The sequence below is a fragment of the Quercus lobata genome, unplaced genomic scaffold (assembly GCF_001633185.2).
Source record: "Quercus lobata isolate SW786 unplaced genomic scaffold, ValleyOak3.0 Primary Assembly Scq3eQI_2025, whole genome shotgun sequence".
Lineage (NCBI taxonomy): Eukaryota > Viridiplantae > Streptophyta > Magnoliopsida > Fagales > Fagaceae > Quercus > Quercus lobata.
The window spans coordinates 46,636-64,871 of NW_022154752.1; the positions used below are offsets into that span (position 1 = coordinate 46,636).

Consider the following 18,236-nt stretch of genomic DNA (forward strand, 5'->3'; position numbering starts at 1 on the left):
GGGCAAATTAGAAATGTAGAATCCTAGCTAGATTATATTTCAAGCCAAAAAGAATATTTTTGCCTAAATTATACATTTATCAAGAGTTTAATCTCCATTCATATATTTTTCATGACTAGAATTATACAATTAATAACGACTAAAGTTTTTATTACATTTTGCACCGAAACGTTCATTTTAAAACTCTTGCCATTTTTGAGCTAGTAAGCAGGGAGAGGGCGAGAGAGGAAGCTAATATTGTATAACAAGTGATATAAGTGTCTGTAAACGCTATTGATTTTAGGGAGCTCTTAACCCCATTTACATCCCGCAAGATGCAATGTCCTCAAACAGCAGGAAAATCAGATTAGAATACTAAAGACCTCAGACAATGTTGCCCAGAACATGTCATCACAGCTCCATATTGACAAGAATGGAAGCCAGAAAAAACAATTATATAAACAGTTCCAAATATATCACTGTTGGTGAGGGAACCATACAGCTAGGTAACAGCACGGCTATTTGCACGTCCATTTCTAAAAATCATTATCCCATAAATAGACAGCTGATGATAACTCTCTCAAACATACCCATCAAATGCATGACGATTTTTATCACTTTGACGGAAGATGCACCTTGATAAATAGTATATCATGCCCAACACTCCATGTTCTGGTCCCCTCCAGCAAGAAAATCTGGAGTTTATGATAGCATTGAGAGATTCAGAGAAAGTGACTAAAAAATATTACATAAAAAAAATAAAAAAACAATTTCTTCATCTTGACTTTTTCCTGTCGTTTTTTTAAATCATAAATTAATTAAAAAGAAGTGACATGGAGAAAGAATTCCTAGGATTCACAGATTTGTAGAAGAATCTTGAAACCTGATTGGTACGGTAAATGTAAATCCTAACAAAAGCTTATGACCTATAATAAGCTATTACTGCATATTTCATTTGGCATGAGTTGTAAGAATCGCCCAATATTTTCGTGTCAATCCAAGTTAACAATATAAACTTAGAAATAAGAACCAATCATCAAGTCAAATACCAAGGTCAAACCCACAACTTGTTACTTTTTGTGTAAGGCACTTGACATTGCAACAAAACCCAACCTCTAAATCACTTTGTTGGACCAAAAAAATACTGAAACCTAAAATTCCCAACACCCATAACAGGTAGAATCAAACATCTCACCATTGAAAGGTTAATAAATACAACTAGGAAGCAGAGGCAATGGAACCAAAATATATATTTGTAAAGCAAAGAGGCATTGAAGGTCACTTCTGGGGTCCAACTGAGCAACCATCAACTTACACAAATCTTAGAAAAGCAAATAAATATCTCTATTGCATCATACCTCAAAAACAACCGGAGTGCCACACTGGCATTTGAAAAGAACTCAGCAATTGAAGTGGCGCATGATTTCTCCATATCATTAGATATCCTGCAATATGAATACAGGTTCAAGCAATTAAGAGACTTTTTGCAACTCTTTACCATTTTTGAGCTAGTAAACAAGGAGAGAGCGAGAGAGGATGCTAATCTTTCATGTATAATAACTGATATGAGTATCTGTAAAAGCTATTGATTTTAGGGAGCTCTTAACCCCATTTACATCCCACAAGATGCAATGTCCTCAAACAAGAGGAAAATTTAAATTAGAAACAAAAGACCTCAGACAATGTTGCCCAGAACATGTCATCACAGCTCCATATTGACAAGAATGGAAGCCAGAAAAAACAATTATATAAACAGTTCCAAATATATCACTTTTGGTGAGGGGGAACCATACAACAAGGTAACAGCACGGCTATTTGCACGTCCATTACTAAAAATCATTATCCCATAAATAGACAGCTGATGAGAACTCTCAAACATACCCATTCAATGCATGATAATTTTATTACTTTGATAGAAGATGCTCCTTGATAAATAGTATAGCATGCCCAACACTCCATGTTCTGGTCCCCTCCAGCAAGCAAATCTGCGTTAATGATAGCATTGAGAGGTTCAGAGAACAGTGACTAAAAAATATTACTTTAAAAACAAAAACAAACAAAAACAAAAAAAAAAAAAAAAAAAAAATGGTCCCCTCCAGCAAGCAAATCTGCGTTAATGATAGCATTGAGAGGTTCAGAGAACAGTGACTAAAAAATATTACTTTAAAAACAAAAACAAACAAAAAAAAAAAAAAAAAAAAAAAAAACAATTTCTTCATCTTGACTTTTTCCTGTTGTTTTTTTTAATCATAAATTAATTAAAAAGAAGGGACATGGAGAAAGAATTCCTAGGATTCACAGATTTGTAGAAGAATCTTGAAGCCTGATTTGTACGGTAAATTTATATCCTAACAAAAGCTTATGACCTATAAACTATTACTGCATATTTCATTTGGCATTAGTTGTAAGAACCGTCCAATAATTTCATGTCAATCCAAGTTATCAATATAAACTTAGAAATAAGAACCAATCATCAAGTCAAATACCAAGGTCAAACCCACAACTTGTTTACTTTTTGTGGAAGGCACTTGACATCGCACCAAGACCCAACCTCTAAATCACTTTGTTGGACCAAAAAAATACCAAAACCTAAAATTGCCAACACCCATAACAGGTAGAATCAAACATCTCACCATTGAAAGGTGAATTAGTACAACTAGGCAGAACAGGCAATGGAACCAAAATATATATTTGTAAAGCAAAGAGACATTGAAGGTCACTTCTGGGGTCCAACTGAGCAACCATCAACTTACACAAATCTTAGAAAAGCATATAAATATCTCTATTGCATCATAACTTAAAAACAACTGGAGTGCCACACTGGCATTTGAAAAGAACTCAGCAATTGAAGTGGCGCATGGTTTCTCCATATCATTAGATATCCTGCAATATGAATACAGGTTCAAGCAATTAAGAGACTTTTTGCAATTGATGAAACTGGTGCAACTGATAACCAGTTTTTTGGCAAAACCACAGTGCGAAGGTGGTATTATAAGTTTATAACCATCAAGACAATCCTTTAGATTCAGTAAGTACAAGAGCATGCCATCATTTGAAAACTTTCCTGATGGCCAACAAAGCCATTATTTTTCGCTCAATATACCTAGCATGTCAATGACTGCTAATGCATTCCAAGTAGAGGTCAAGTAAAACCCTTGCACCATGGGTACACAGTATACAAATTTACTTTTATTTATTAGTTTGAGCTCTAGTTGGAATAAAAAATTTCCTAAAATTAAGGAACATCAAAAAATTAATCCAGAGGTCAAGTCCTAATGTACAAATACTTATATGGAAAGCAGAATCCAAGTCATAACTTCATACTTACTCTAGACTATAAAATAGCATCTATTTACCTTATACGCATGTTACCAACGAACTCTGACAGCCTGGCAATAACCAAAACTCAGTGAGCATGGGAATATGAAATTATTTAAGGGAAAAAAAATGGACTGAGTAGAATAACAACAAAAGGTACAGATAAAACCTAATATTTTTAGCTATCACAGTTTCTCCATCTTCAGACCCAAGATGACGTAGAACTACCTCCTCTAGACGGCCATCTTGATATGCATGCTGCAATAAGAGAACATCCACGCAGAAAAACCTAATGAGGCTCTGAACTTATTACAGTGCATGCAACCCCCATAACCAAAATAGGGGAAATAAAAAGCAGATGCACATACTTTCAAGCTGAGAAGGCTCATAAACCTGTATAGAGAAAAATGATGCAGCACAGAAAATGAGTACATTTGTAACATGACATACAAGTCACAAAGATGAGCCTTCTGTAACAACCCATATTTGCAAACAAACCACTTCATAAAGCAAGTCCACAGAACCCTTTACTGAAGGTTTTCCAAAAGAAGCTCAACAAGCTTAGTAACCCCTCTTCCACTCATGGGAAAGAAATATAACAAATATAACATTATACACCACAGTGGTAATCAGTTCACCAGCCATGTTTGTCAAATGTCTTAAAATATCAAACTGTAAGGAGCATAAACTCACTAAAAAGAGAAAATGTGTAAAAGGAAGACCTTCAAACAGGAACTTGAAGTGTACATGTCAAACTATGAGAAAGTTCTTTGCTTACAAAGTATCCAAGGAAACTGAGCACCATTAATGACAAACATAAAATTATTATGTGCTCTAGCAATCAAATATCTACCAAAGAACCTACACTTCCAGGCTTATTGACATCAACATTGGATAATGCCAGTAATCATCCCAAGCAGAAACAATCTAACCCCAGCAGGGAAACCAAGATATCAATTATAAATAATAGTATCTTGTCATAATATAGAGTTCAAAAACTACAAGCAAGTCTTTCTGCTGATGCAAAGAGTAGTAGGCTGACAAAATGCCAACATGGCAATGTTTAGAAAATCCCCACAGACAATCAACATGATTACAACTGGCTATATCTAGTAGCTCATGGGCTATAAAAATCTTCTTCATCACTTGATGAGGCAGATGTATCCAGAATCAGATCCCTTAATAAAAGAGCCATCTCCAAGGATGTTAATTCTTCCATGGGGTCGAGAGCTGTCTCGGAGGCTGTTAATTCTTCTATGGAGTTGAACATATCAAACAGGTCATCCACAAAACCAGATCTTCGTGGAGGGGGCCTGTGATGTCTCCAAGTGTATGAGCCTGGCTTGACCTTATGCTGGAACACAACAAACATTCTACCCATTAAAGGAGTCATAAAGCTAACCCTCTCCTAGATGGAAGTAAATTACAAACAAAAGGTGTATAATTCTTGGAACAGCATTGACTAGAAGCCATTCTGACAGCAACTCTAGGAACATCAATAATACAACTGCCACAAAAAAAAAGAAAAAAGAAATAGACCGTTTGTGCCCCACCTATACTTATCGATAAAGCCAGAAAATAAACCACAGAGGCTCAGAAAAACAAGCACAAAAGAGAGAGAGTGTGAGAGAACAAAACTGTCACATTGTTTTAGAAAATGTTAATTTGCTATGCTCGCCTTTGGTGAGGTAAGCAATATGTAATTTTGTAGATGATTATATTAGTTCCTGGCACAGAATAAAGATATGGGACACTTGAAATGCACAATGTAGCAACCAACCGTCTCTTATGCGGATTGGTACCTCCCAAACACATACGTGCTTGGGGTACAGGGAAGGGAGGGGTTCAGGTAGTAGCATTAGGATTTCTAACCAATTAAAAAAAAAAAATATATATATATATATATATAATAAACCGAAGCAAGAAAGGAGCATGTTCAATAGGGAAACTTGGGAGGCCTTAGTGAAAAGCAAACAGGAAAGTACCACTAGTACCATAACATCCTTAGTGACAATAGGGTTACACTGGTGCTTCGGGTATAATCTCGCAAGAATGGGATATGAAATGCAAATGTCTGAATTACAGGCAAAAACGTCCTGAGGTGCTGGCAGTTGCAGGTTATTGGTTCCTCGGAGTGTTAAGAACAAGAGTAAGATGTAAGTTTTGAAGACGAGGAGTGGTATTCCAATCTGTGTGGTCACGGTGTTGGTAGAGATGGTATCAACATAGTCAAGTGAAAGGGTATATTCTCTTTTCTAGGTATTATTTTATTCATGTTGTTAAAAGTATGTGGTTAAATGATAAAATTTACCATATCCCAATAACTTAAGCTTAAGCTTTTGGGGCAATCAGTAATTTAACACATGTTCTTTTTTTCTTTCCATACTATTAATAAATTTACAAAACAAGGACATGAGCTTATAACTTATAAGCTTATTTGTGTACACTAAAGATTAGAATGCTACATTTAGATACATGATAATACCCTACTCCTTGTTTAGGTTGCATATATGTAGACACTGGTTTAAACAAAATAGATACACCATGTAGCAAACCATTAAAATCCCAGGTGCTAAACAAAATAGCAATCAATGTAAAATATAATTTCAAAATTATAAATAATACATAACTAAATTTCCTATGGTTCATCCAAGGCAGGTTTCTTCCGTAACTTCAAAAAGAAAAAAAGGTTAATAAATTATCCTCTGGTCTTCCAGTTACCACTAAGCAAGCCCAGTTAATCACAACAGGCTTCGTTTTGCTGTTGAGATGCAACCCAAAACAATAATAACACTAAAGACAACAGCATCAACAACAATAATACATCAAATCATCATTAAAGATTATGATGTAGTACTGTTTTCCAAAGCAAGGTTGATCCAATAAAAAATACTTATCTCAATAATCTAGGATGCATGCTAATATACCAAAAAAGAGGACCATTCTGATATGTGAAACAAAAAGGTGAACGCTGTAGGCCATGTTCACTGGAATGTGGAATGATGGGAGAAGGATTGTATATAATTGTAAGAAAGTTGTATGATTTTGATATCAGTCATTATGTTTCTTTAGAAAAGGGGAAGAGAAGGGAAGAAATGATAAGAAATTTTCAGATTTCCAAACTTCTATATCTGAACTGAAGCATAACTTATCTTATATTCTTGTGTAAAACACCATAGTGTTCAATTAAGCAACGGAGTATGCGTTCGACTACTCAAAAGATAATTAAAAGAAAATCACAAAGAAAAAACAAGTCATCAGTCAACATAATGCAAAATACAACAATTATAGAAAACTACCACATCTTCACTGCAAAATCCCAGAAGATCAAGAATCAATGAGACATAAATCTTTACTAACACAGAATAATAAATTTCCAGGTAGTAAAGGATGCTTACAATAACCATTACACTAAAGAGAATCAAATTTGATTATATGTATAGCATACAAGTAAAACCGTTGCACTTAAGACTAGTTGAACCAGAAACCTTTGAAAAATGAAAATCGCAATAACTATTTATCTTATTAACATTCACGTTACCTTATAAAATCAACTACTCCCAAATGGGCGGTTTCCATTCCCAAAATCGAAGTGCTTGCAATCAATGGACCTGCAAGAAAGACAACAACAAATTACAAAACTGAGAACAACAATATGCGTTCACAATACTTCAATTGTTAGTTATCTAAATTGTTTATCAGTTTCTTGAATTTACTACCAACACTTTCAGGAACTTTGACATGCATTTGGCGTGCGTTTGTTGATGAAGATGAAGCAGAAGAATGGCCTCGAGAAGCATTAACATGTTCATATCTGCAACGACTACCACATGCACAAAGTCCTTTCTGATAATAGGTGCAAATCTGTGACCAAAAAGGCCAGCAAGAGTCAATGATAAAGAAAGAAGGGAACCTTACTAAATGAAAATTAATGGGCAGATATAATGAAATGAAGCTGAGATCAAAAGATTTACGTTATGTGGAGGATCCTTCCAATCATGTGAAAACTCACAATGAGCAAAGAACTTGCAGAGAACCCTGCAGGAGCAAGAAAAATCAAAGGTCATAAAAATTCCAATCATCTTTAACCCCTACGGCCCTACCCCACCCAATGAGCTTTCAGTGCTGATCCTCTTACAAATAAGTCTTTACAAATAATAAGCCAAAAAAAAAAAAAAAAGAAAGAGTGGCGACTTTAGCACATGTTCAGGTATCATGATAGGAAATGTTTAATAAAATCATTTAATTATTAGCATATTGGAGATAATTTGAATTTGGATCATCTGATGTTTTGTATCCTGAGAAACTATTACTTAGTTTCAAAAAAAAAAAAATCTTATCTCTATCTCTTGTCTTCTACAGGTTTCGGACAATCCCAAAAGCTGTTTTCCGTCGAAATTTCATATGAGAAAGAGAGAGAGAGAGCGCTATGTGAGCTCAAGAGTGAGAGGATTTTGTAAGAGAGAAGGTTTTTTTTTTTTTTTTTTTTTGAAACTGAAATTTCATTAAGCAAACACAGAAAAGGTACATAGCAGAAAACAACGCCCACCACCAGCAGGACAAAGCCTCCCCATTGATAAGCACAGCATAAGAAACAGTAAAAATACACTTCATAATTAGACTAATCCATTTATCATCAAAACCCATTTTCTTCATTATTTTTTCTAAAAAGCTCCATTCAATCCGATCATAAGCTTTGCTCATGTCGAGTTTTACTGTCATATAACTGTCCTTCACTCCCTTTCTTTTCTTTAAATAATGCATAATTTCAAAAGCTACAAGAATATTATCAGTTATAAGTCTGCCAAAAACAAAAACACTTTGATTTTCTGAAATAATGGTGGATAGAATAGGTTTAAGCCTATTAACAAGCATCTTGGATATTATCTTATATGATACATTGCATAGGCTGATGGGTCGAAAGTCATTCATTTTTGTTGGATTTTTTATTTTAGGGATGAGGGCTATATTCATTTTATTCAAATCTGTCATTGGTGCATTTGAATTAATGATATTAAGGATTGTTTTAGACACATCATCACTAATAATATCCCAATACTTTTGATAAAAGATAGCAATACCGTCGGGTCCTGAGGCTTTTGTCGGATGCATAATGTGGATGGCTTGGACAATTTTCTCCTTGTGGAATTTTTTTGTAAGGTGCTCATTCATCTCTTCAGTAATTTTCCTTCGTATCAGATCTGCTTCTATTCTCTCACAGCTTTATTTTTTCACTTTGCAACCTCGTGATACCTAAAAAATAAAGCTGTGAGAGAATAGAAGCAGTATATGCTGGCAATGTGGAAACGTTTTTCTATTTTTTTTTTTTTAATTGTTGCAGTAAATTTCAGAAAAACAACGTATTGAAGTTCCTTACGCGTGCTTACGGCGCGTGTCGATCGATGGAATCGATGGCTACCCACCTTTTTTACTTTGGACTGAAATTTATCACTTTTTTATTTTAGAAGCCAGGTGACCACAAACTGTGACCGCGCGTGGGAATTGTTGCATTTTAAAGTGCGTTTGTGTTTTGTTAAACGGCAATGCGTAGTGCTAATTTAATTGGTAACAATTTTGGTAGCTTTTGCATGTACTAAAAAAGTAAAAGCATATAATGTGGGCAAGTGACCTACACTGATAAGGTAAAGCTGGGCCTGGGTTTTATCGAATGGTTTCCTTTCTTAGGTATATGAGTTTTCACTAAGTTCGGCCTTTTGTTTAGGCTTATGAGACTGATAACTTATAGGACCAACCCATTTTTTGACCTTGGATTGATAGAGAGTATGATGGCAAAAATGGCCCATTAGCATTAATTTTTGAAATATTTAGCAACAGAGCACTGTTTCGGAAATAATTAGGGAAATACCACTTTTTCCGAAAACGCCGCTATAGGGCCCGAAAACGTCACTATAGGGCTTAAAAAACGCCACTATAGGGCCCCTTGAAACTGTTATGGGGACTTATAAAAAATATATTTTGGCAGGAAATACGCCGTTATAGGCCCAAAAAAACGTCACTATAATGGGCTAGAAAACGCCAATTTTCATATAGGGCTTTGTGTTTTTAGTGGTACTACACAAAAAATTATTGCAGGAAAAACAGCCGCTATAAGGGCCCAAAACGTCAACTATTAGAAGGGCTTAAAACGCCACTATAGGTGCCCTTGAACCGTGTTTATGGGGACTTATAAAAAAATTTTTCAGGAAAACGCCGCTATAGGCCCGAAAAAGTGGTACATTGCTATATAGTTCGGAAACAGTGTTTCTGAGCAAATTATTTCCAAAATTGATGGTAATGGGCCATTTTTGCCGAGTAGGATTACCAGCAAAGTTTGTTTGATTTTTTTTTTTTTTTTAATTAAACCTTTGGAGGATGCATCCAAGTTTCTGAATGACGAGGTGAGTAAAGCAGTGATCATAGTGCCTACAAACTTTAAAGATTCATAAAGGACAGCTACGAAAGATGCAGGTCGCATTGCAGGGTTAGACGTCCTGCGAATAATCAATGAACCTACTGCTGCTTCGCTTGCTTATGGGTTTGAGAAGAAAAACAATGAGACCATTCTGGTTTTTGACCTTGGACTTGGAGGTGGTGCTTTTGACGTTTCAGGTATGCCAATTACTTTGTTACTCTTCTTATTGGATTTTTCTCTGTTTTTGGTAAGTTACATGCACACCCATTGCCCTTTTTATGAGAGGAGTAAGGTAGAGTTCATTGACTTTTTTCCTTTTCTCCTGCTAATCCGCCTCATATGTTTGTTTTTACTTATTTTGTAGAGAACTATCCTTGTGGACTGTAGTCAAGGCCGGCCCAAGGCCTAGGCAAGTTAGGCCTAGGCCTAAGGCCCACCAAAAAAACAAAATTCCTTAGAAAAAAAAGCCCCACTTTCAACAGTTAAAGACCCAAATTTTTATAAAATTACATTTATATATTAAAGGTTGGGCATTTTTTTATTAGTAATATTAAGAATACTACAAATTTTACTATTGGCTTACAAATTACCATGTTATTAATCACAAAAAAGTGACTTAAACATTCAATAGTTAAATTGATAAAGTTCATAAATGAGAGTCAATGTCACATTATATTTTGAACATTTTATAGTGCTTTTAGTAGATTTTTCCTTTTACTATCGTGCACCCTTGATGCAGTGGTCACTTCACTGTAAGTTGAAAACTGCTACTCTGTGGTTGCCCTCTATGCATGTTCCAAAATGGAATAATTCTCATATGAAATATCAGTGTGTGTTTGATTTCCATTACTGGAGTTTGCTGCCTTTTGATTTAAAACAGTATGTTTTTGCCAATATGAATACCTATCTGCCTACATAAGTTCAATGGATTACAACTGAAATCTATTTTTTCCTTAGGCTACGAGGACCAATTGAAACTGCCTTGAAAGATGCAAATCTTTCCTTCAAAGATTTAGATGAAGTAATCCTTGTTGGTGGTTCTACTCGCATCCCAGCTGTTCAGGAGCTTGTGAGGAAGATGACTAGAAAAGAGCCCAATGTCACTGTAAATCCTGATGAAGTTGTTGCTCTTGGGGCTGCAGTTCAGGTTTGTCCTTATCTTGTTGAGATAAACTACCACTTAAGCGGGTTGCAACATTTTGGATTTTTTAATTTTTTTAATAGGAGGTAGAGCAGTTGAACTCTCTGATATGAAGATATGTTACTACTTGTTCTAATAGCTTAAGCTACTAGAAATGGTGAATTGAATTATTTAACAATTATTTTAACATGCTCTAATTTTTTTTTCTTAGTCTATTTGAAAAATAAATGACTATGTATCTCTATTTTTGATATTATTTGTTGTAATACTTATTGATATTGCATAAATTGTTGAGGCATCAATATTTATTTTGGTCTTTCTTTCTTTTCTTTTCTTTTTTTTATTTTTATTTTTTATTTTTTCAGGCCGGTGTTTTAGCTGGAGAAGTTAGTGACATTGTGCTCTTGGATGTCACTCCATTGTCTCTGGGACTCGAAATTTTGTGTGGTGTAACGACAAAGATTATCCCAAAGAACACAACTTTGCCAACTTCCAAATTAGAGGTGTTCCCCACTGCGGCAGATGGGCAGACCAGTGTAGAGATTAATGTCTGTCAGGGTGAGAGAGAGTTCATGAGGGTTAACAAGAGAATGGTGATGATATGATCAATGTAGATTTCACAGATAGTGAGCAACTCTTAGAACTTCAATTCTGACCATGCATACTTGCATACTTGTATAAGTTCTATGTTAGTTTGTGATTTTGCCAAGTATGATGAGTACATTTTCAAATGTGCTTTAGAGTTGGGGTAGTTATTAATGGCATAAAACTTGGCAGAAGGTTTAGTCTCTTCAATTGCTAGTTTTTTTTTTTTTTTTTTGCTAAATAATACGAATATATTAAGAGGAAGACCTAGGGACTAACCCATCTAGCTTCTCCACCGGCAAAAGAAAGGTAGGATTAGAGGAGATGGGAATGGCATTGGTACAAAGCAAAACATGATAATTACCCAACAAGTGGACTAGTTAGAAATTTCTTTGTAATGAATAGTTAGAAATTTCTTTGTAATGAAAAGATTCGTTGCATGTATTTGTTTAAGAACTTTTGTTTGTAATCGTTCATTCGGTGTAATTGAGGATGAAGACAAAAGTTTTTTGTTCACTCAATCAACTTCACTATACACATTTACAAATTTTGGTCAAATGATCGGTTGAGCTAATATAAGAAAAATTTATAAGTTTGGACCGAACTCAACATTATACGAACTAATCACAAATCCAAGCAATGCATGGGAATAAATAATTATTTTATATTGTAATATAATGTATAATTTTTTCTCTACATAATCAACTTTATATGTGAAGCATAAAAAATCAAAAAATCAAAAACAAAAAAAAAGTTAAAATAAAAGAACTAGTGACACGTTAGATGTATTTTAAAATTTTAGTACTGTCTTACAAACTAATGTATCAAATTTTTAATTAATTAATTGTCATGTCCCTACGTATCCGACCTTATTTTCAAATATATATTCTTATATCAAACACATTTTTCTTGCGTGTTGTACTTCATAGTTCTGAGCATCACTAAAAGCTGTCTCATGCTTTGTAAGATTGTAGTTTGTGGGATCACAAGGAGTGTACCTGCCTGCCTCAGTTGAAATTGTGTGGCACAGATCTTCCATGCCATAATTGCTCTCAATTGCTTGAGTTGAGAAGAGGCCAAAAAGAGAGAGTCTAGGTAAATATTCACGCATGCTTCAGACCAATCTTTTTATTATATTTTGCATCTAATTGTTCAATTGAAACTCTTACTATTTTTAAGCAATGCCATTTATCTGGGAGCCCCTCTGTTTCTTACCCGATCCCCGAGAAAGGACTTCAACTATCTCCTTAACAAGCTCAAAGGAAGACTAGCAGGATGGAGAAGTAAGACCCTTTCATGGGCTGGAAGGTGTACCCTCATAAACTCAGTTACTCAAACCACCCCCAACTACACCATGTCTTCTTTTAAAGTTCCAAACAGCATTTGCAACAATTTGGATGCGCTATCCAGAAAATTCTGGTGGAAACCAAAAGAGCCGAAGGGTAAGTATCTAGCTCTGAAATCTTGGGATAAGTTGTGCACTCCGAAAGATAAAGGAGGGCTTGGTTTTAAAAAGGCCAACGACATTAATAGTGCATTGCTAGCTAAATTAGCATGGATGATCGCCTCAAAGCGGGATAGCCTATGCATGTCAATTCTAAGAGCCAAATATAAAGTCAAGGAGGGATGGCTGCATGAAAACAATTCAAAACACAGCTCACCAATATGGAGAGCTATTGAAGAAGTCAAGTCAATAATTGTAAAGGGTGCGTGCTACCTAATAGGTGACAGAGCGTCCATTAATGTGTGGCAAGATCCTTGGGTACCTTGGATTGATGGGTTTCGTCCCAAACCCAAAACCCAGGATGACCCAAGAAACCCTCTAATGGTATCTCATCTCATGGATCAAGAGACTTGAACATGGAAAGCTAATCTCATTCAGAATATCTTTGATGTAGAGTCCTCAAAAGCCATCCTCTCTATCCCTATCTCTTTGAGGCCGAAACCAGATAAGCTCATCTGGGTCCACAATCCAAAAGGAAATTTCACAGTTAAGTCAGCTTTTCGTACTGTTACAGAACAACACCTCCTTGCCATACACTCCGATGTTGACTGGAAAAAGATATGGAGGATCAAGGCCCCCGAAAGAGTCAAGATGCTAGTTTGGAGAATCGGCGCAAACATACTCCCGACCAATGAGAATCTTCAACGAAGAATAGCCAATCTGGATGATTTGTGTCCACTGTGCCACCAAGAAATTGAATCCACTGTCCACCTTTTCCTCCAATGCTCAATAGCTAGAGCGTTGTGGTTTTCTTGCTGTTGGGGTTTTAAACCTGAAGACCAATCATGCTCTACTAGTGGAGATATCATGAAACTACTCACTGATCCACCACAAGCCCCATGCCCCCTCGATGAGAGTTGGATCATCACTCTAAACATGGCCTTTGTTCTTGACGAAATTTGGCGGGTAAGGAATCAGGTAGTACACCATGGCGGAGTCATAGATATTCATGCATCCATCAAGCTAATCCATCATAAGCTGGCAGAATACTCATTGGTAAGGTTTTCCAGTGTCCCTTCCCCCTCTAGCACTGTGGCCTCCCTTCTCAAATGGAATCCACCCCCCCTCGGTTGGATTAAACTCAACACTGATGCAGCCATAGGTAAACATAGCAATGCAATTGCCGTTGTAGCAAGAGACCACAAAGGTGAAGTATTGAAGGTGTGAGCAATATCTACTCCTACATGCCCCCCTCTCAGAGCTGAAGTATCTGCCATTCTCTGGGCTATCCAGCTTGCTAAAGTTGAAAAATGGCCACACATAGTCATTGAGGGAGACGCCAAAAATTGCTTTGATCCTTTATCCTCCTCGCCAACTGCTCCGGATTGGTCTATTAGTAATACTGTCAGTAGCATCCTTAGTCTTAGAGAGTTTTTTCTTAATTGTATTTTCAATTGGGTCAAGAGAGAGTGTAATTCAGCTGCTCACGCTACTGCTAAGCTCTCCCTTTCATCTTCTAGGTCCTTTTGTTTCAATAAACTCAGTCTTCCAGATGTCTTAAGGACAATTTGTGAGGTTGACTGTAGTGCCTCCACTTCTTTTTAATTTATATATATATTGAAGTTTATCAAAAAAAAAAAGCTGCCTAAGCATAACTAGGCCCTAGTCTTTCATGTATGACAACACCACAAGAGAAAGAGAGACGTTGTGGCTTTGGGTTTTTTTTTTTTTTTTTTTTTTTTTTTTTTTTAATAAAATATTAAAAATTATATATAGTAACTATTTGGTCCGGTCCAGTCCGGGACCTGGACCGAAAACTATATGGTTGGATTTTTTAAAAGCCTAAAACGGCAACAACTAAACAAAAGAACAAACGACGCCGTGTGCTTAAATGAAACATGCGATTAGCACATGAGCTTTCAGTGCTGATCCTCTTGGCATTATTTACCACACAAATACGAGTAATTCTTAGTGACTTTCATTTTAGGGCTAGTGTTTTAGCTGGAGAAGCTAGTGACATTGTGCTCTTGAATGTCACTTATTACTTCCATTTTAGATCTCTCTATTTCTGATATTGTCCACTGTAGTACTTATTAGAACTTGCATTAATTGTAGAGATAGTTGAGGCATTAATATTTATTTTTTTGACTTTCATTTCCGGACTTGAAACTTTAGGTGGTGTGATGACAAATTATCTGAAGGAACCCAACCTTACCAATTTCCAAATCAGGGTTTTTTTCTTTTCCACTGCAGCAGATGAATATAAACGAGTATCAAGGTGAGAGAGTTTTCGAGGGACAACATATCTCTTGGAAGCTTTCGCTTAGATGGCATCTCACATGTGCCACTTGGAGTTCCTCAAATTTTGGTGAAATTTGGTATTGATGCCGAGGGAATTGGAATGAAGCAAGATATTGCCATAACTGGTATTAGCACCTTGCCAAGTGAAAAGGTATGTTTTGAAAAAACTGTTGTTATGAAGAGTGTTTGGTATTTGATCAAATTAAAGTTTTTGGTTAATTTAGGGCTTGAATGATCCTGAAATTCAACCTAGCTTAGCCGAATATAATTATCTAACCATCTGAGAAATAATCGAATACATATAACAAATGCAACTATAGAAATATAAGAGATTGCATCACCAAACTCCAAGTAAATCAAGACTCATTTCTGTATTAGTGCATTTTACTACTTAGATATTTTATACTCCTATTACCATAGCCATTGTTGGCAGGGAATGATTTTTCTTGTTTATATGCTAATTTGTATTTTCTAAATAAAAAAATTAAATAAAAATTCTTTATTTCTTTATCTTTAATTTTGATTTTATAGCTCAAGGGCTTCTTCTTCTTCTTCTTCTTCTTCTTTTTTTATTATTTGTTACCCCTTTCAATGATGCTACCATGGTCTCCAAGAACCTATATCTTTCTTTTCTTTCTGAAATCTCAGCATTTCTAGCATCTATGTTTTTCGATTAATAAATAAATAAAAATAAATGGAAACATTCACATTTTATATTAGTAACCCAATTATGTTACTAAACCCCATGTTTGCATGTACAAAATAAAACTATTGCAGGTGATAGGATGGTTAATGAAGCTGAAATTTTTGCAAAGGGAAGAAAAGGAAATGAGGGATGCCATAGACACAAAGAACCATGCTAACTCAGTTTTGTACCACACTAGAAGCAACTAATATAGCTAGGAGACAACGTTCCTAGCTTGACAAGGAGAACGTAGAGGCTAAAGTGAATTCACCCAAGCCATTAAAGATGCAATGGATCTACCCAAGCCATCTCTAGTGGATCTACCCAAGCCATATAAGATGCAATGGCTGTCTTGAATCAAGAAATTATGTAACTGTGGTAGTCAATGTTAATATGAATTAGAATTGGATTGTCTATTAGCTTTTTTTGGATTGACTTCATTGCATGGACGGCAACTATTGTTTAGCCTTGAATTATGGAATTTTTTTTCTAAATAACAATAAATATTAAAAAATTTAGTTAATTGTCAAGTTTCAAAACAATGTTGAAAACTAGCATCTCGAGTGTCTAAAACTCGAGTTCCAAGATAAAAATCGAGTTTTAAAAACTCGATTTCCACAAATTGAATAAAAACGCCGCTATAGGTCTATAAAATGTCACTATAGGGCTTAAAAACTATACTTACAAAATATTTTATAGTCCTATAATGGCGTTTTAAAAACTTTAAAAACTCCCTAAACTTATACTTACAAAAATTTTTTTGCAGAAAAACGCCACTATAGGTGAAATTTTTTTTGCATGAAACTCGAGTTTTAAAGACTCGAGATCTACGTGGCATTTTCACACTCGCAAAGCGAGTCTTTTGAACTCGAGTTCTAATAGGATCTCGAGTTTCTAAAACTCGAGATGCTATTTTCCTTTATTGTTTCAAACGTTGTCTAACTAACTATATACAATCCTTTTGCACTACTATTTTGCACATTACCTCTGAATTATGTTAGAGTTGAGAGAGAACCATTTGATAAAGAGTTATTTGGGTGTATTGGGGTTTGGGTTTGTGAGTGGTTCTACACCACCTTTGTACTCTCCATATTTGTTAGTAAAACTCTCCTTGTCACCGCCTGTGGATGTAGGCCAAAGGCCGAACCACGTAAATCCTCGGTATTCTCTCTTGTATGTGGTTGTTTATTTATTTATTTATTTTTTTCCGCTCATAATATTTATTTGTGAGATTTTTCTAAAGACGTAATATTTTTATAAATAGATCTTAAGCAGGAGTGTATCCAAATACCCTTTCCCACAATAGTCAATTTATGGTCAGCCTAGCGAACTCAGTGTTGGGTTGATTCTGGTATTACACTTGGGTCATTTAGATCAACTAGGAAATTACCTAATGGTGATGATATGATCAGTGTAGATTTCACCGATAGTGAGCAACTCTTAGAACTTCAATTCTGACCACGCATACTTGCATACTTGTATAATTTCTATGTTAGTTTGTGATTTTGCAGAAGGCATAAAACTAGGCAGAAGGTTTAATCTCTTCTATTGCTAGTTTTTTTTTTTTTTTTTTTTTTTGCTAAATAATACGAATTTATTAAGAGGAAGACCTTTGGACTAATCCATCTACCTTCTCCACCGGTAAAAGAAAGGTAGGATTAGAGGAGATAGGAATGGCACAGGTACAAAGCAGAACAAGATAATTACCCAACAGGTGGACTAATTAGAAATTTCTTTGTAATGAAAAGATTCGTTGCAAGTATTTGTTTAAGAACTTTTATTTGTAATCGTTCGTTCGGTATAATCGAGGATGAAGACAAAAGTTTGTTGTTCACTTGATCAACTTCACTGTACACATTTACAAATTTTGGTCAACTGATTGGTTGAGCTAATATAAGAAAGAATTTTCAAGTTTGGACCAAAGTCAACATTATACGAACTAGTCGCAAATCCACGCAATGCATGGGAATAAATAATTATTTTATATTGTAATAGAATGAATAATTTTTTCTCTAAAATTTTTTGAAGATAACTTGCTCTTCCTTAAAATTAAAAATTTTCTATTCAGTCCAATTAGGTTTACTTCGGTCCAATTTGGTCCACTCAGTCAATTTCAGTCACCCTTCTGTCCATTTTAAACTAATTGAGTCTTAACTTGATTCTTTTTGTAGGTTTTCATTTCAAGTTTAGCTCCCAAAAAAAATTTCTTTATTTTTTGGTTGAAAAATATGAAATTTATTACATTTGGGCTAAAATCTTTTTTTTGGAGTTTAAAAAAAAAAAACTAAAATAGAAATTACAAATTACAAATATGAACATAAAAATGCAATAAAAATGATAAATATTCAAACGTTTAATTCGGACCATATTG

At 35.1% G+C, this 18,236-nt stretch overlaps 2 protein-coding genes across 11 annotated transcripts; one reads left to right on the forward strand and one right to left on the reverse strand.

Annotated features, from left to right (window-relative positions):
- Positions 1-221: 221 nt before the first annotated feature.
- On the reverse strand, positions 222-8,530 carry LOC115973235 (putative RING-type E3 ubiquitin transferase C3H69). 10 transcript variants are annotated; one of them, XR_004087659.1, is made up of 8 exons: positions 7,272-7,781; positions 7,021-7,161; positions 6,839-6,908; positions 3,467-3,555; positions 3,308-3,368; positions 1,861-1,964; positions 1,338-1,424; positions 222-674 (listed from the first exon to the last, which is right to left on the reverse strand). XR_004087659.1 is itself a non-coding variant. In XM_031093494.1 (5 exons), exons 1-4 carry the CDS (start codon positions 8,467-8,469, stop codon positions 6,848-6,850), a joined length of 381 nt encoding a protein of 126 aa, XP_030949354.1. In that variant the 5' UTR covers positions 8,470-8,530; the 3' UTR covers positions 3,562-3,690; positions 6,839-6,847. The 10 variants fall into 10 exon arrangements, 4 of the variants coding, with proteins under 4 accessions (XP_030949354.1, XP_030949352.1, XP_030949350.1 ...); XR_004087657.1 differs by having other exon boundaries at positions 7,017-7,161; positions 7,272-7,436; XR_004087658.1 differs by lacking the exon at positions 1,861-1,964 and having other exon boundaries at positions 7,017-7,161; positions 7,272-7,435.
- A 1,157-nt stretch (positions 8,531-9,687) lies between these two features.
- On the forward strand, positions 9,688-11,455 carry LOC115973230 (stromal 70 kDa heat shock-related protein, chloroplastic-like). The gene is made up of 5 exons (XM_031093486.1): positions 9,688-9,695; positions 9,746-9,956; positions 10,449-10,588; positions 10,667-10,856; positions 11,216-11,455. Exons 1-5 carry the CDS (start codon positions 9,688-9,690, stop codon positions 11,453-11,455), a joined length of 789 nt encoding a protein of 262 aa, XP_030949346.1.
- Positions 11,456-18,236: the final 6,781 nt, after the last annotated feature.